Here is a 19707-nt window from a genome sequence, read left to right as displayed (position 1 = left end):
TCTGCTCTTTTTAAAGGTCACACATGCTGTGGTCACTGTGCCCGCTTATTTCAACGACGCCCAGCGCCAGGCCACCAAAGATGCAGCAACCATCGCTGGTCTGAAGGTCATGAGGATCATCAACGAGCCGTAAGAACCTTGTTACACTTGCTTTGTTGTAAAACAGATCGTTTTCTTTAGTATAGCATTAGAAGACTTGCATTGACAGCGAGCTGAAATAAAATGAAAATGTTTTAAAATATATTTTAATTTTATTCTAAGTTTAGTCATTTTTGTTTTATCACACTTTATTTTTTTCAAATATGTATATAGTTTTTATTAATTTTTAGTTACATATTTTATTAATTTTAAAATATGTATATAGTTTTTATTTAATTTTTTTAAAGTTTTAGTTAGCTAGCGAAATAAAATAAGTTTAAGGTTTATTTATATTACTTTAGTTATTTTAAAAAATATATTTAGTTTTTTTTTTCATTTCTAGTTATTTTAGTTCTTCAAGTTAAACTAAACAAAAATTCGAAATGTTTTACTGACAACTTGCGGAAATAAATACGTTTAGTTTTTTTAATGCATATTTTAATTGGTTAAAGGTTTAGTAATTTTGTTTAGTCACAATTATTTTTAACATGTATATAGTTATTAATTATTAGTTTTAGTTATTTTAGTACTTCAAGTTAAACTAATATTAAATATTCAAATATAGTATATTTAATATAGTTAAAATTTATTTAATTTCAAGTAACAATTGTTTTTTTAGTTCTCGTTAATGACTGTAACCCTGATGGACGTCTCGTTGCTCTTCACAGAACTGCTGCCGCCATGGCTTACGGTCTGGACAAGAAGGATGGTGAGAAGAACATCCTGGTACTCGATCTGGGCGGCGGCACCTTCGACGTGTCCCTGCTGACCATCGACAACGGCGTGTTCGAGGTGGTGGCCACCAATGGAGACACTCACCTGGGTGGTGTAGATTTCGACCAGCGTGTCATGGAGCACTTCATCAAGCTGTACAAGAAGAAAACCGGAAAGGACGTGCGCAAGGACAACCGTGCCGTGCAGAAGCTGCGCCGTGAGGTGGAGAAGGCCAAGAGAGCGCTGTCTGCCCAGCACCAGGCCCGCATCGAGATCGAGTCCTTCTTCGAGGGCGAAGACTTCTCTGAAACTCTGACCCGTGCCAAGTTTGAGGAGCTCAACATGGTGAGAGCAGACACATCTGTAGCATTAATATAAACAACAACAACAACAAAAATCATGAATAGAAATAAAACTGAAATAAACGTAATCTTTCTTATCTAATATTATTTATTTTAGTTTCATTTATTTCAGCTTTATTGTTAATTTCCTTTTAGTTTTTTTTTTAGTTTTTTTATTTCTATTTATTTTATTCATTTTTGTTTAAGTACTAAATTACTAAAATTAAAATAAAAATGAATAAAGTAAATAGAAACTAAAAATAAAATTGAAACAAACGACTTGTTTTAATTCTTTTTTAAATCAATCTGTCATGATCCCAGTTCTGTTTTGTATGGACTCTTGCACTACACTAAATTTTGCATCATCCATAGGTTGTTCGCACATGACGTCACAGCAGCAGTGCGAATGAGTCTGGAGGGCAGGGAGGGAGTGATGTTTCTATATAGGAATCCTATCAAAAACTCAAAATTCGCATGTTTTGCGTCGTTTATGGTTGCTCAAATCGATAAAATTGAGAACCCAGACGGTGTTTATATCGTTTACTTAACTTATACCGTTTTTTATAACTTATTTCGTTTTTTGATTTTAAAAGATGTCGCCTTTTATAGCGTTTTGCGTCTGCTGATACTTAACGTAAATTAATATGGATACTTGCTTACCTTTTTGACTTGGTTAAATATTTACATTCATGCTATCGTTTGCAGGGAGGAGAAGATTGTATCCTATTTCATCATAATTTGGTATTTTCACTTCAGTTTTGTAGTATTCTGTTCACAATGTTGATCTGGTTACCATGAGAACAGTGCAGGGCCGGCCCTAGCTTTGATGGGGCCCTAAGCAGAATTTCATTTGGGGGCCCCTCGGTTAAAATAATTAATGATAAACAGTATCTTTTTATATAAAAAATAAATGTAAATGTATAGAATGGACAGTGTTAAAATAAATACTTAAATAATTACATAAAATTAACAGTTTAGATGGACCTGTAAGAAATTAAGATAACAATAATAAATATATTATTAACATTAAAGGGATAGTTCACCCAAAAATGAAAATTCTGTCATCATTTACTCACCCTCATATTGTTCCAAACCTGTATGAGTTTCTTTCTTCTGCTGAACACAAAATAAAATAAGATATTTTGAAAAAAAAACAAAACACCAAATGGTTGGTTATACACCCACATTCTTCAAAATATATTTTTTTATTTTGTGTTCAGCAGAAGAAAGAAATTAATACAGGTTTGGAACAATACGAGAGTGAGTAAAAATAATGATAACAGAATTTTCATTTTTGGCTGAACTATCCCTTTAAAGGTGCCCTAGAACTTTTTTTTAAAAAGATGTAATATAAGTCTGAGGTGTCCCCTGAATGTGTCTGTGAAATTTCAGCTCAAAATACCCCATAGTTTTTTTTTAATTCATTTTTTTAACTGCCTATTTTGGGGCATCATTAACTATGCACTGATTTTTTTCAGTGCGCTTCCCCTTTAATTCGCCTGTTCCCTGCCACACGAGCTCTCGATTATATTACAGCACATTTACAAAGTTCACACAGCTAATATAACCCTCAAATGGATCTTTACAAGATGTTCGTCATGCAAGCTGTATGCATGCTTCGAATTATGTGAGTAAAGTATTTATTTAGATGTTTACGTTTGATTCTGTATGAGTTTGAGGCTATGCTCCATGGCTAACTGCTAATGCTACACTGTTGGAGAGATTTATAAAGAATGAAGTTGTTTATGAATTATACAGACTGCAAGTGTTTAATAATGAAAATAGCGACGGCTCTTGTCTCAGTAAGAAACGATGGTAACTTTAAACACATTTAACAGTACATTAGCAACATGCTAACGAAACATTTAGAAAGACAATTCACAAATATAACTAAAAATATCATGATATCATGGATCATGTCAGTTATTATTGCTCCATCTGCCATTTTTCGCTGTTGTTCTGGCTTGCTTACCTAGTCTGATGATTCAGCTGTGCACATCCAGACGTTAAATGGCTGCCCTTGTCTAATGCATTTCATAATGTTGGGAACATGGGCTGGCATATGCAAATATTGGGTCGTACACCCCGACTGTTACGAAACAGTTGGTGTTATGTTGAGATCTGCGTGTTTTCCGGAAGTCTTTTAAACAAATGAGATTTACATAAGAAAGAGAAAGCAATGGAGTTTGAAACTCAATGTATGTCTTTTCCATGTACTGAAATCTTGTTATTCAACTATGCCAAGGTAAATTCAAATTTTGAATCTAGGGCACCTTTAAGGACAAGGGCAGCATGTTTACTATTACTCAGAAGCATGCCTTCTCCATCGTTTTTGTTTCTTGTTCTCTTGGTGTATCTTCTGAACTATGTTGCAATGGTGGATGCACTATTTTTCTTCTCCGATCCTGCTTAGTGAATAAAAAGCAGTTCCAAATGATGTACAAAATACACATATCCCATTCATCTTTGCATCAATAAAATGCGCGACACTTTATATTTTACTACCAGATTATATGTATTATATAATTAATTTAACTCGCAGTCTTATGTTTTCCCTCGCGATTTCGGGGCATGTGAGGTTCCAAACATAATACATAATGCAAATGCGCTAGGACGCGTCTGAAGTATAAGAGAAGAGAAGAGAAGAGAAGAGAAGAGAAGAGAAGAGAAGAGAAGAGAAGAGAAGAGAAGAGAAGAGAAGAGAAGAGAAGTATACCCGGGGCTTTAGGCTTGTTTCTTTAAGACCGGCACACATCTAAAATACAGACGCGCATCCGATTTTATCTCAACTGATTACTTTCACTTTAGACATAATCAACTCTGTTTATTTAAACTTTGTGTGTATTTGACAGTATTAGTGCAGATGCAAAAGATAAAGTCCACTAATCGGAGGCTGTTTGACAGGCTTTTAGTGTGCATGCATGCTTCTGGTTAAGAACAGCACGCGAATGAAATGTTTAACCGGCAATGCTTTAAAGCACATGCAAATAATGAACTTTTGTGATTGCGATAAGTGCAGTGTCCTGTGAGTGAGTGTAACATATGATGCGAATGAACATCACGTTTTACAGTATTGAGACGGATGCGCCAGAACTGCAACTGATAGAATGCGCAATGTCAAAATCAAGCTGTCATTTTATTTGCTCTTGGGGGCCCCCTGGTGGCGGCGGGGCCCTAAGCAGCCGCTTAGTTCGCTTATAGGGAGGGCCGGCTCTGGAACAGTGTCACGCGCTGCTGCTTCGATCAGCCATCGTATGGTAGAAAATGTCCAAATGAAATAAATGTGTTCAACAAGCTGACAGAAATCGATCTATTTATTTGTTGGAAGCGTGTAAATGTAACTAGTTAGGGCCTGAGCACCGATGGTGTGAGGACCCTATTGGAATTGCTCAGCCAAAATTTTTTTCTTCTCCAAAATGAATCACATTTTTGAGGGCCTAAACGTTCTCAAAAACTCATGAAACTTTGCACATGCGTCAGAAGTGGTGAAAATGTACATCTGATATGGGTTTCAGAATTAGGTGTGGCAAAATGGCTCGATAGCGCCACCTACAAAATTTCAATTAAACGCCCTTCGTGCTACGTTTCACGTACAGTTATGAAATTCGGTAGACAGATGTAACAGCCCAATACCTACAAAAAAGCCCCTGGGTGCAAAGTTTGTAAACCCAACAGGAAGTGAGATATTTTGAATTTTCTCTACAAAATTTTGGCAGTTTTTGACATTTCCACATGTTGTACTTTAACGAACTCCTCCTAGAGCTTTAATCAGATCAACATCATATTTGGTCAGTCTAATCTAAAGGCCTTTGACACGTTAAATTGCGAAGATCTAGAGTTTTCGCTGAAGGGCGTGTCCGTGTCGGCCTGGCAAATTTCGATGTTTCGCAATGAAACAGGAAGTTGTTGTAACTCGGGCATACAATGTCTGATCTGCCCCAAACTTCACATGTTTTATTAGAGTCCTGACCTGAAGACATCTATATGACAATATTCAGCTACAGTCATAGCGCCACCTGGAGGCAACAGGAAATGACATGTTTTACACTGTGATTAACTTCTCATAGAGATTAAACCAGATGAACATCATATATGGCCAGTCTAATCTTAAGGCCTTTGAGATGTTAAATCGCAAAGATCTTGAGTTTTAGTTGAAGGGCGTGTCCGTGGTGACTGACAAAGTCTGATGTTACGCCATGTAAGGTGAATCACTTTTTTGAGGGCCGAAACATACTCGAAAACTCATGAAACTTTGCAGATGCGTCAGAAGTGGTGAAAATTTACGTCTGATATGGGTTTCAGAATTAAGTGTGGCAAAATGGCTCGATAGCGCCACCTACAAAATTTCAACAAAGTGCCCCTGACACTACGTTTCACGTACAGGTATGAAATTTGGTACACACATCTAACAGCCCAATACTTACAAAAAAGTCTCTTGGAGTGAAATCTGAAAACCAACAGGAAGTGAGATATTTTTAATTTTCTTTGCAAAATTTGGGCAGTTTTTGCCTTTTCCAGGCGTTGTACTTTAACAAACTCTTCCTAGAGATTTAATCAGATCAACATCATATTTTGTCAGTCTAATCTAAAGGCCTTTGAGACGTTAAATTGCGAAGATCTAGAGTTTTTGCTGAAGGGCGTGTTCGTGGCGGCCTGGCAAATTTCGATGTTTTGCCATGAAACAGGAAGTTGTTGTAACTCGGGCAAACAATGTCTGATCTGCCCCAAACTTCACATGTTTTATTAGAGTCCTGACCTGAAGACATCTATATGCCAATATTCAGTTACAGTCATAGCGCCACCTGGGGGCAACAGAAAATTACATGTTTTACACTGTGATTAACTCCTCCTAGAGATTTAATCAGATCAATTTCATTTTTTGTCAGTCTAATCTAAAGGCCTTTGTGACGTTAAATTGCGAAGATTTAGAGTTTTCGTTGAAGGGCGTGTCCGTGGCGGCATGACAAAGTCTGTTGTTCCGCCATGAAAAAGGAAGCCGTTGTAACTCAGGCATACTATGTCCGATCTGCTCCAAATTTCACATGTGTGATAAGAGTCCTGGCCTGAACATATCTATATGCCAATATTCCGTTAGTCATAGCGCCACCTGCTGGCAACAGGAAATGGCATGCTTTACACTGTAATTCCCTCCCAGAACCACAAATTTAATATGCCACAAAGTACCAAACATACTAGAAACACGTTAAATCATGCAACACTTGGCTAAGTGTTAATGTATGCGATAAACGCCATGAAACAGGAAGTTGTTGTAGCTCAGGCATATGATGTCCGATCTGCTCCAAACTTCACGTGTTTGATAACAGTCCGGGTCTGAACACATCTATATCGCAATATTTGGTTATGGTCAAAGCGCCACCTGTTGGCAGCAGGAAGTGTGGCAATTCGAAATGACTTAATGGCATAATTCTCCTGTATTCATTCGCTTACATGCATGTCGACCACTGTTCTCTGTTTTCCTAAGGCCAACGGGTGGCAGTGAGCTCGGGTGCGAGGGCCCTTTCATCGCTGCTTGTTTTAATGTTGTTTTTGTAAATATTCACTTTCCCATATGACCACGGAGGAGAATCGGAGGGTCACATTCAGGACACAGACACGCTGTATTTTTGTATTTATTTCAACCAATGACAACCAAAATCAAACCCATAGAAGCTCGTGAACAGTTTTGAAGTGGCTGTGTGCAAGTTATAATCATTCACAAGCCGAGTGATCATACTCTAAAACATAATGTTAATTATTACACAAAAACCAAATATAAAACTCAGCAAAGTATGTGATTATTTTGAGTGAAAGGCAGTGGGTTTATTTAGTGACATTATTACATTTGCTAGTCGTCTTCCCTCACCTTTTAAGGCGAAAATTCAATTATCGTCCTTTTTTTTTTTTTGAACGATATTGTGAGTTCCTATTACAATTCTCGATTCAGCATAAATTACCTACAATGGCGACATTTTTCACAATCACGACAGAAAATCAAAATACTGCTCTAACTTCACTAGTAGAAAGGCAGCGCGATATAAACAAACCCAGACTAGAACTGAACATGGCATGACGGCAGCTTTACATCCTCTATATCTGTCTCCTCGATGGCAGGAAAGTCTTTTAATTCAGCGGAAAAGTCGCTCCTCTTCATAGCATAAGGATCGCATCCAACATATCTTGTGATTTTCTGTTTATACCTTTCTAAACCAGCAAAGAAAGGACTTATCCCCATCTCTTCCATTCCAATTTTCACTGCTTGCCCTCCAACGGAATTTTGTGCGTCACCAGAACCACGTGATTGCAAACAACCTATTGCACTGATTACACACACACAGCTGCAGCCAATCACACACCCTACATAAGCCATGGACTTCCTCTCTCTCACTGTTGAGTATTGTTTAGCGTTTGTGCTGTTCAGCGTAGCTACTTAATGGAGCCTGTTCCCAGTCCTTGTGTGAGTTTCTAGTTTTAGTCAAAGTCTAGTCTCGTCTTGTTTCCTAATTACCCACCTGTCTTGGACTTCTCTCTCGCCTTGCCCTTTGGACTCTCTTTGCACCTCTATTAGACTATTGCCTGTTTCCCCTGGATTATTCGTTTGCCTAGCTCTCTTGGATACGGTTTTCCACAGAATGACCACACTTGTCCCTGGATTACTCTTCTGTCTTGCCCTCTAAATACCTGGTTGCTATTGTCAGACCCTTGCCTTTTTTTGACTATGTTTTGGAAATAAAGCTTTGCATATGGATCCGCACGCCTCTCGATTCAGTCCCTCCATAACAGAATACTCGGCCACAAGAGGATCCAGCAGCTTTTTAACCCTAGAACAGGGCATGCAACCGCTAGAGGTATATATTCATGAGTTTTTGGATTTGGCACATTTTTCCGATCTGCCTGATTGTGTTCTCATAGACTTTTTTTGTGAAGGCTTAAATCAACCCTTAAAGTCTCAATTAATACATGAGGGGCCTCGTACATCACTCAGTTATTTCTTAGATTATGTCCTGTTGTTAACTGAGCCTGTTCCAGTCCCTATAGGTCTGCACTACATGACGTCACCAAAGTGTGGACTCTGAGGAAATCCACAAGTCCGGAGTGTGCCATTTGGAACAGGGCCCATGAGTCTGCTCCACAGCCCGCTCCAGTCCATGGGTGCTTCTCAATTCTTATTTGTGCATCCTCGTTTCCTTTCCTCGCTTCCTTTCCTCGTGTCATAGCTCCACCCTTTCAGGATGCAAGGGAAGGACACAAGGAAAAGATGCGAGGACAGAGGAATTGAATCAAGTGAAATGATATATCCTCGCTCCCTTTAGCGTCACTTCAAAGCATTTGCTCCAGTCCATGAGTCCGCTCCAGAGCCCGTTCCAGTCCATGAGTCAGCTCCAGAGCCAGCTCCAGTCCATGAGTCCGCTCCAGAGCCAGCTCCAGTCCATGAGTCCACTCCAGAGCCAGCTCCAGTCCATGAGTCCACTCCAGAGCCAGCTCCAGTCCATGAGTCCGCTCCAGAGCCCGCTGCAGTCCATGAGTCCGCTCCAGAGCCAGCTCCAGTCCATGAGTCCGCTCCAGAGCCAGCTCCAGTCAAGAGTCCGCTCCAGAGCCAGCTCCAGTCCATGAGTCCGCTCGAGAGCCAGCGCCAGTCCATGAGTCCGCTCCAGAGCCCGCTCCAGTCCATGAGTCCGCTCCAGAGCCAGCTCCAGTCCATGAGTCCGCTCGAGAGCCAGCGCCAGTCCATGAATCCACTCCAGAGCCAGCTCCAGTCCATGAATCCGCTCCAGAGCCAGCTCCAGTCCATGAGTCCGCTCCAGAGCCAGCTCCAGTCCATGAGTCCACTCCAGAGCCAGCTCCAGTCCATGAGTCCGCTCCAGAGCCCGCTGCAGTCCATGAGTCCGCTCCAGAGCCCGCTGCAGTCCATGAGACCGCTCCAGAGCCAGCTCCAGTCCATGAGTCCGCTCCAGAGCCAGCTCCAGTCAAGAGTCCGCTCCAGAGCCAGCTCCAGTCCATGAATCCGCTCCAGAGCCCGCTCCAGTCCATGAGTCCGCTCCAGAGCCAGCTCCAGTCAAGAGTCCGCTCGAGAGCCAGCGCCAGTCCATGAATCCGCTCCAGAGCCCGCTCCAGTCCATGAGTCCGCTCCAGAGCCAGCTCCAGTCCATGAGTCCGCTCCAGAGCCAGCGCCAGTCCATGAATCCACTCCAGAGCCAGCTCCAGTCCATGAATCCGCTCCAGAGCCAGCTCCAGTCCATGAGTCCGCTCGAGAGCCAGCGCCAGTCCATGAATCCGCTCCAGAGCCAGCTCCAGTCCATGAGTCCGCTCGAGAGCCAGCTCCAGTCCATGAATCTGCTCCAGAGCCAGCTCCAGTCCATGAGTCCGCTCCAGAGCCAGCTCCAGTCCATGAGTCCGCTCCAGAGCCAGCTCCAGTCCATGAGTCCGCTCCAGAGCCAGCTCCAGTCCATGAGTCCGCTCCAGAGCCAGCGCCAGTCCATGAATCCGCTCCAGAGCCCGCTCCAGTCCATGAATCCGCTCCAGAGCCCGCTCCAGTCCATGAATCCGCTCCAGAGCCAGCTCCAGTCCATGAGTCCGCTCCAGAGCCAGCGCCAGTCCATGAATCCGCTCCAGAGCCCGCTCCAGTCCATGAATCGGCTCCAGAGCCAGCTCCAGTCCATGAGTCCGCTCCAAAGCCAGCTTCAGTCCATGAGTCCGCTCGAGAGCCAGCGCCAGTCCATGAATCGGCTCCAGAGATTCAGAGATGGCCATAACAGTTCAGTGGCCCTTAATGGCCATGGTTGAGCAGGGTCCCCACCCACAAGCTCCCCACCCTCAGGTATACTGCCCCCCCCCCTGGACCGAAGGCCTGGTTGGCACCAGCAGGGCAGAACGCTTGGGCGGCGGCAGCGGCAGTGCAGGCGGCCTGGCCGGCGGAGGCAGAGCTGACCAAGGGTGCTCAGTGGTCATATCAGGGAGAGCGGACAGCTCGGTGACGGCCTCTGTGGCCGTATCAAGGAGAGCGGACAGCTCAGTGATGGCAGCAGGCTCAGGCTGGGGCTGCTCTGGGACGACAGCTGGCGACTCGGGCTGCTCTGACACGACAGCGGACGGATCGGGCTGCTCTGGGACGACAGCAGACGGTTTGGGCTGGTAGACTGTTACAAAGTCCATAGAGCTCGAGTTCCTCAACGCACGCAGGACAGCCAAGACATAGAAAGTGAGCACGACTCTCTGGGCCAAGACAGGACAGACCAGGAGAGCAGGCTGTGCTGGAGCAGACTCACTGGCTGGATCGGGCTCTGGAGCGGGCTCACTGGCTGGAGCGGCCTCACTGGCTGGAGCGGCCATCTTGCCCGTGGGCACTGGCAATGCAGCCATCTTGTCCATCGCGTCCAAGGCGCTTGACTCCATAGCAACCGGCGAACTTTAGAGCGTTGCAACCGGCGAACTTGAGAGCGTTGCAACCGGCGAACTTGAGAGCGTTGCAACCGGCGAACTTGAGAGCGTTGCAACCGGCGAACTTGAGAGCGTTGCAACCGGCGAACTTGAGAGCGTTGCAACCGGCGAACTTGAGGGCGTTGCAACCGGCGAGCTTGAGGGCGAAGCGGCCGTGGGTTTCGGAATGCCAGCTGCTCGTGCTGTAGTCAGTGGAGGATCATTCATGCTGGAACGCAATCCTCTCCGCTCTCGGACAGGACCAGCGACGTGACGTGACTCTGGGCGATCAGCGGAGACGTGACTCTGGGCGATCAGCGGAGACGAGACGTGACGTGACTCTGGGCGATCAGCGGAGACGAGACGTGACGTGACTCTGGGCGATCAGCGGAGACGAGACGTGACGTGACTCTGGGCAATCAGCGGAGACGAGACGTGACGTGACTCTGGGCGATCAGCGGAGACGAGACGTGACGTGACTCTGGGCGATCAGCGGAGACGAGACGTGACGTGACTCTGGGCGATCAGCGGAGACGAGACGAGACGTGACTCTGGGCGATCAGCGGAGACGAGACGTGACGTGACTCTGGGCGATCAGCGGAGACGAGACGTGACGTGACTCTGGGCGATCAGCGGAGACGAGACGTGACTTGACTCTGGGCGATCAGCGGAGACGTGACGTGACTCTGGGCGATCAGCGGAGACGTGACGTGACTCTGGGCGATCAGCGGAGACGTGACGTGACTCTGGGCGATCAGCGGAGACGTGACGTGACTCTGGGCGATCAGCGGAGACGTGACGTGACTCTGGGCGATCAGCGGAGACGTGACGTGACTCTGGGCGATCAGCGGAGACGTGACGTGACTCTGGGCGATCAGCGGAGACGTGACGTGACGTGACTCTGGGCGATCAGCGGAGACGTGACGTGACTCTGGGCGATCAGCGGAGACGTGACGTGACTCTGGGCGATCAGCGGAGACGTGACGTGACTCTGGGCGATCAGCGGAGACGTGACGTGACTCTGGGCGATCAGCGGAGACGTGACGTGACTCTGGGCGATCAGCGGAGACGTGACGTGACTCTGGGCGATCAGCGGAGACGTGACGTGACTCTGGGCGATCAGCGGAGACGAGACGTGACGTGACTCTGGGCGATCAGCGGAGACGTGACGTGACTCTGGGCGATCAGCGGAGACGTGACGTGACTCTGGGCGATCAGCGGAGACGTGACGTGACTCTGGGCGATCAGCGGAGACGTGACGTGACTCTGGGCGATCAGCGGAGACGTGACGTGACTCTGGGCGATCAGCGGAGACGTGACGTGACTCTGGGCGATCAGCGGAGACGTGACGTGACTCTGGGCGATCAGCGGAGACGTGACGTGACGTGACTCTGGGCGATCAGCGGAGACGTGACGTGACGTGACTCTGGGCGATCAGCGGAGACGTGACGTGACGTGACTCTGGGCGATCAGCGGAGACGTGACGTGACGTGACTCTGGGCGATCAGCGGAGACGTGACGTGACGTGACTCTGGGCGATCAGCGGAGACGTGACGTGACGTGACTCTGGGCGATCAGCGGAGACGTGACGTGACGTGACTCTGGGCGATCAGCGGAGACGTGACGTGACTCTGGGCGATCAGCGAAGGTGTGACGTTGCTCATGGAGATCAGCTGGGACATAGACTGGTGTTGTTGTAATGGTGGCCGCCATTTTGTGAATGTTCTTTGATGCGGTATCCATTACGTGATCAAGCATGGTGTCGCGTTCTTCTGCAACACCCACAGTAAAGGGAGATCCGCTCAGTAGTAAAGCCTGTTCAACATACTGTTCCAACGTCCCGTTTGGATCATGTATCGGCATGACAGCACTGAGCGGGTCAGATAGTCCACCGCGAAAAAATATCATAAGACACTCCTCGGTAAAGCAGGTCAAATGCGCCAGTTCAATAAAGTCGGTTACATAATCCTCAATGCATCTATCTCCCTGACGGAGACCGATCAACTGGGCGGATGGATTCATGGTGGTAATGACAGGAACACTCACGAAAGCTGCTGGATCTGTGTTGGCTAGGTCTTCTGTAACGAAGGCGGGACTCAGGTAGGGATCCAAATGCAAAGCTTTATTTACAGTGAGCGTTGTCATACAGGCAGGGTCAAACGGGAGCAAACGGGAACAACAAGGAACAGGCAGAATCGTAGTCAGGATGCAGGCGATGGTCAGGACAGGCAGCAACGGGTCAACAAACAGGAGACAGGCAGGAACGGTAACACAGGACAGGCAGACAGGATATAACGCTTGGTAATGCAACACAGGGAAAACAAGACCTAGCAGTGAGGTGATGTGTGTATGAGTCTTTTATTGTCCTGGTAATGAGCTGCAGCTGGGTGTGATGATTAGTGATTAGTGTTAAGTGTGTGCTGGTGAGTGGCAGAGAGGATGATGGGAGATGTAGTCCGGGAACTGACAGGAACAGACGGTGATCATGACAGATGCTTTGCCTTTAGCAAACACCACTAATAATAAGTTTAAATTGTAGAACAAAATGTTGTCTTTCTCTAGCCAGTTTTTTGTCATTTAACTGCATGAACTGAACCGTGATGTCTATACAGTATGGACCGGGACGAATATATGTACCGTTAAACCCCTAATAAATACATGAGTTTTTATTAACAATTCTAAAATAAACCGTGTTTTTTGTGTTTTCCCTCGCAGGATTTGTTCCGCTCCACCTTGAAACCAGTGCAGAAGGTTCTGGAAGATTCTGACCTGAAGAAGTCTGACATCGATGAGATCGTCTTGGTCGGCGGCTCCACTCGAATCCCCAAGATCCAGCAGCTGGTGAAAGAGTTCTTCAACGGCAAAGAGATTTCTGGAGGAATCAACCCCATAGAGGCTGTGGCGTATGGAGCCGCCATTCAGGCTGGAGTTCTGTCCGGAGAAGAGGACAGCGGTGAGTCCATCTCAAAGTCCAAAAGCTCTGAATAAAGAACAATAAAATCAATTACCACTAAATCTTCCATCGACTATGACAACAAAATAATCAAGTTAAAATTATTATTGTGCTGTATTCCATTTAAAAATGATGCTCTCGTTTTAACTTTTGTGTTATAAATCCATCGCATCGCTTCTCACTTTACAGCAGTGACTTTCACCCTGCCATAGGTTGTGGAGAAGTGCACTACATCATTAGTGCAACATCCGTTGATCTCAACTGTTTTGATTTAGGATACATTTACATGACAATGATGTACTAAAAACTGAAAAGTTTTTTCTTTGTGTTTTCTGCATACAGACAACATTATCAAAACAATCCCTGTTCACACGGATCTGTGTAAACGACTAAAACCGCTTTATTCTGCTGCCTGGCCAGTAGATGGCGATGTCACTTTGTAAAGAAACACTATGCATCTATATACTGAACACGTAACACGCATGCACATGACATCACAGTTTTCACAAATTCGCATTTTTGTAGTTTACACAGAGATGATAATGGTATTGTTTTCAAAAACTTCCCGTTTTCAAATGTTTGCGTTTTCAGGCCCCAAAAAACTGTTGCGGTGTAAAAGAATGACCAAAACGCATGAAATTTACTTTTTTTAAACTGAAAACAGCATCACTTATTTTATTTTTGCTTATTTTTACATTATTTACTTACATTATTACATTTTAATTAAAAAATCAAATTACATACTAGATTTTATATATATAAATATTTTAAATTATATGAATTAAATATATAGTTTTCAACATTTGAAGTGGATCAAAAAAGTTAATCAAAGTTGTCCTAAGAACCAAGATGTCCTGATAAGAAGGTTTTACAACAACTTTGATGAAAGGTTTTGATCCACTTCAAATGTTGACTACTGTATTATGAAATAAATGTATAGTAATAAAGAAGTTTATATATATTCCATAGCAGTGAAACTGCTCTAGTTAAAGTTACGAATGACGTGTTGATTGCTGTGGATTCTGGCTGTCCTTCAATATTGATCCTTCTTGATTTAACTGCAGCCTTTGACTCAGTAGATCACTGTCTATTACTCACTCGCATGGAATCTACCTTTGGTTACTAATGATACTGTATTAAAATGGTTTAAGTCTTATTTTTCCGACCGTAGACAGTTTATTGCCTTGAGTGGATGTCGGTCCGAAGTTGGTTCAGTTCAATTTGGTGTCTCTCAGGGTTCAATTCTGAGTCCCCTTCTTTTTAGCATGTACATCTCTCCTTTTGGTCAGCTTTTGAGATCTCTTGGTCTTAATTTCCATTTTTATGCTGATGACACCCAAATTTATATTCATACAAAAACTGCTGTTAATGCAGCTATTGGTTTTGTTGAACACTGCATTTCTGAGATAAAAAGTTGGACGTCTTAACTGTGAGAAAACAGAAGTGATACTTATCGGCTCTCCCCATCAAGTGAATAAATCTGGTCCTTTAACCATTAATGTGGAAGGCTCTGTGCTAAAATTTCAAACAAAATAAAAATATTTGGGGGTGATTTTTGATACGAACTTAACATTTGATTCTCATGTACAAAACACCATTAAAAATTCATATTTTCATTTAAGAAATATTGTAAGACTGCGCCCCCTGTTACTGAAAAACTGATTAACACTTGTTTTTTCACACAACAATTACTGCAATGCACTTCTTGCTGGGATCCCAAAATCTACCTTGAACAAATTACAATCCATTCAAAATTCGGCCGCTAGGATCCTGACAAGGACCAGGTCCAGGACTAGGGACCATATTTCTCCAGTTTTAGAGTCCTGTCAGGATCCAGATTGATTTTAAATTCTTATGCTGACCTACAAGGCCTTACATGGAATGGCTCCGCATTATTTGTCACAACTTTTAACTGTCTATACTCAGAGACGTGATCGCCGTTCCTCTGATTCTAGCCATTTGGTTGTTCCTCCTACTCATTTGCGCTCTATGGGTGACCGGGCTTTTTCCGTTTGTGCACCTAAACTTTGGAATTCTCTCCCCATTGAGATAAGACAGGTCAAATCTTTTAGTGTTTTTAAGTCAGTCCTTAAAACCCACTTTTTTAGGATGTGATTTAATTGTTGAAGGTGTTTGTGGGTATGTGGGTTTGTATATGCATATTATATATATATATATATATATATATATATATATATATATATATATATATATATATATATATATATATATATATATATATATACACACAGTACAGTCCAAAAGTTTGGAACTACTAAGATTTTTAATGTTTTTAAACAGTACTTTGTTTATTTAATGTTTTTAAACAGTACTGTTTTAAACAGTAATATTGTGAAATATTATTACAATTTAAAATAACTGTTTTCTATTTGAATATATTTCACAAAGTAATTTATTTCTGTGATCAAAGCTGAATTTTCAGCATCATTACTCCAGTCTTCAGTGTCACATGATGTATGTAGCCTTGGTGAGCAGACAAAACTTCTTTTAAAAACATTAAAAATCTTAGTGTATATATGGTATACGTAAATGTACATGTACTGCCATGTATATGATTTTTATTTCTTTTTTTTATCTCTATGTCTGTAAAGCGTTTTGAGAGGTTACCTGTAAAGGCGCTATATAAAATAAACTTTATGTATATATATATATATGGTAAATTATATGTAAAGTTCAAGGAAATCCACTGTTCAAATTATTTTTTTATTTAAAAAAAAAAATGGAAAAAGATGATTTCATAAAATAAATAAATAAATAAATAATTCATGATGTTGCCAAAGTTAACGATTGTGTTAAATAATCATGATCTCTGTACTGACCAAAATAATCTTTATTTTGATTTTGCCTCAGTCAACCTTTTTTTGTGAGATGATTAATGACTGAATCCTGTTGATCAGGTGACCTGGTGCTTCTGGACGTGTGCCCTTTGACCCTGGGAATTGAGACTGTTGGAGGAGTGATGACCAAGCTTATTCCCAGGAACACTGTCGTGCCCACCAAGAAATCCCAGATCTTCTCCACCGCTTCTGACGACCAGTCAACCGTGACCATCAAAGTTTATGAAGGTAAGCCAAAGATTTTAGCGAACATACATTTTGCTACACTTTAGGCCGTTTCAATCTTCTGAATAGAATCAGTTCTGGTTTTCACTCTCTCTCTGCCTGTTCCCAGGTGAACATCCCCTGACCAAGGATAACCTCCTTCTGGGAACCTTTGACCTGACCGGCATCCCTCCTGCACCCCGCGGCGTCCCTCAGATCGAGGTCACCTTTGACATCGATATAAACGGAATCCTCCGCGTCACTGCTGAGGACAAAGGCACAGGAAACAAGAACAAGATCACCATCACCAACGACCAGAACCGCCTGACACCCGAAGACTTAGAGCGCATGGTGAACGAAGCCAAGCACTTCGCCGACGAGGACAAGAAGCTGAAGGAGCGCATCGACGCCCGCAACGAGCTGGAGAACTACGCCTACTCTCTGAAGAACAAGATCGGCGACAAGGAGAAGCTCGGCGGCAAGCTGTCGTCCGAAGATAAAGAAGCCATCGAGAAGGCGGTCGAGGAGAAGATCGAGTGGTTGGAGTCTCATCAGGAAGCAGAACTCGAAGACTTCCAGGCCAAGAAGAAGGAGCTGGAGGAGGTCGTGCAGCCCATCGTGAGCAAGCTGTACGGCAGCGCGGGCGGCCCGCCACCAGAAGAGGGCGACGAGCAGGGCGAAAAGGACGAGTTGTAGATCGTCCAGTGACTCTGCTCAGTTGCGTTGATGCCCTCGCCTCTCTAGCCCTCATATGGTCTTCGGGGTCTTTTTGACCCGCAAATGATGTTTGCTTGAATTAAAAAAATGTTCTCTTTGTCCAAATGGCATGAGACTTTGAACGGTGGTTAACACTTTTAAGATTTACAAATAAAAAAAAAAACACTGTAATGATATCTTGTTTTTATGTTGGTGTAAAAAAAAAAAGTTTCTCATGGCCTTCGGGGTCTGTGGAGACCCCAGGCAACAAATTATTTAAAAAATAATAATAATTTTACTCTGTGTATTAATGTTTTCACTCAACATTTTTGTAGGGTTTGTGATATTTTTTGAATTTATATAAATAAATAAATCTTTTTTCAATAGGTTTTTTATACAAAAACAGCTTTTTATGTTAAATTTATTTTATATAAGGCCCACATTTCTATCAATATAATGAAATCTCAATTATAACAATAAAAATTACTTTTTGTCAAAGTTTAGCATTTTTTGTACTGGACAAAATCACTTTTTCAATAATAATTTTATAATAAAAATAAAAAATATATATATTTAAAAAAAATATATATATATATATATTTGTGTGTGCGCGTGTGTGTGTGAGCATGCCCATTTTGTATTGAGGATGTTTTTTGCATTGTTGGAAGTGTGCCACTTCATTTCTGTCTATGGGTGTTGTGCGTTGTTTCTGATTTTGAGAATGGATTTTGTCAAATTTCTAAGCGGGGTGTCTGGAGATTACATTATTGAAAAACTGATTTTTTACAGTACAAAAAATGTTAAACTTTGACAAAAAGTAATTTTTATTGTTATAATTGTGGTTTCATAACATTTAGATATGAATCCAACTGAAAAATACTTGTGAAAAGAGTCTTTCAGTCAGTCAAACAGCAAATAGTGGAGCTCTGCTGCCATCTGCTGGTAAAAGTGATAGTTTTTTTTACTCTTAAAACTGCATTTTCCAAAAGATGGGCAAAAATCTCACACTAAACCATGTCAAATTATCCATGTTACCCCCATTAATGAAAGTTAGAAATGTGGGTCTTTTATAAAGTGAATTTTACATAAAAAGCTGTTTTTGCATAAAAACCTATTAAAAAAATATATATTTTTAAATTTATTTACATACATTTAAAAGAAATCACAAATCCTCCAAAAACTGCACAAATGTGGAGTAAAAACATTAATAAACAGAGTAAAATTACATTGTTTTAAAATATATATATATTATATTGTTACAATATTACATTTTGTTGCCTGGGGTCTCCAGAGACCCTGAAGACCCTGAGTGTAGCCCCTCAAACGAAGACCGCACAAGGGCTAGAAGTGGCACTGGTGTACATATTGAACATTTTTGTACGAACCGAGTGACCAGGAAGCCACGAAATCTCTTCGGGAAAGACTTGTGGGAAAGAAGTGCTTTAAAAAGTTGCATTTGTTTTTTTGTTTCTGTTCACTCCGGTGGAGATTTAGTCAGCCTGGTTTGAGGCTCGATGCTGCTATTCTCAGGCAGTTCTGAGAGGGAGGGAGTTCAGGGGTTCTGGGTAAATTTTTATGTAGCATCCAAAAAGTAATTTATTAAATTCAGCAATTAAACAATAAACATTTGTTATAAAATTACCATGCAAGAGTATGTGTTTGAGTCAAGTTGACAATGCAGATTGTTTCAAAGCAGCTTTTCAGTGATAACAGGAACATAAATTTGGCTGTACAGCAGCTCTAGATGAAAATAGAGTCATTGTCCAGCTTGAGTAAGTTCAGTATTTATTCATATTGTATCTATACAGTAGTTCTGGAGAAAACAGTGAGGTCATCGTCCAGCTCAGTTCAGTTACACACATACAATGGTGTCAATGCAGGCAGATCAGTAATAATGTTGAATATCAAGTGTCCCCGACTAAGCAAGACAGGGGCGACAGTGGCAAGGAACCCAAAGGTGACAGAATGGAGAAAAAAACCTTATCAGACACCAGACTCAGTCGGGGGGCCAGTTCAGTGAAGATGTATTACAATCATGACTACGGTAACCTCGGGATAAACGGGATAAAGAAAGACTAATATTAGTGTATGCCATTCTTCTTCTGATGTAACGAGTACATCTGGTGTTATAAGAAGTGTTCTCAGTTCTGGCTGACCTAATTTATGCAGCCTAACAATCATTTAACTGATTTGAAAACATAAATTTATAATGTGTTATCTGTATGCCAGGTTAAAGATAAGTGTTTTTAGTCTAGATTTAAACTGACAGAGTGTGTCTGCTTCCTGAACAATGCTAGAAGATTGTTCCAAAGTTTAGGTGCTAAATAGGAAAAGGATCTTTTCTTGATTTGGATATTCTAGCTTTTATCAACTGGCCAGAATTGTGAGA

General features: G+C 42.6%; 1 protein-coding gene across 2 annotated transcripts in view; it reads left to right on the top strand.

Annotated features, from left to right (window-relative positions):
- LOC137033595 (endoplasmic reticulum chaperone BiP-like) overlaps positions 1-17718 on the top strand; it is a 44618-nt gene extending 26900 nt beyond the window's left edge. Inside the window, exons 6-10 of one of the 2 annotated variants that reach the window (XM_067405608.1) lie at positions 17-129; positions 807-1197; positions 13323-13560; positions 16479-16646; positions 16753-17718. In XM_067405608.1, coding sequence (XP_067261709.1) covers positions 17-129; positions 807-1197; positions 13323-13560; positions 16479-16646; positions 16753-17318 — 1476 coding nt within the window. In that variant the 3' untranslated portion in view covers positions 17319-17718. The remainder of the gene's footprint in view (positions 1-16; positions 130-806; positions 1198-13322; positions 13561-16478; positions 16647-16752) is intronic. The other variant, XM_067405607.1, reaches the window with a different exon arrangement.
- Positions 17719-19707: the final 1989 nt, after the last annotated feature.

Source organism: Chanodichthys erythropterus, chromosome 13 (genome assembly GCF_024489055.1).
Source record: "Chanodichthys erythropterus isolate Z2021 chromosome 13, ASM2448905v1, whole genome shotgun sequence".
In the NCBI taxonomy this organism is placed as follows: domain Eukaryota; kingdom Metazoa; phylum Chordata; class Actinopteri; order Cypriniformes; family Xenocyprididae; genus Chanodichthys; species Chanodichthys erythropterus.
The sequence above is the reverse complement of the archived record's forward strand: the minus strand, read 5'-3'. Positions and strand labels throughout refer to the sequence as shown.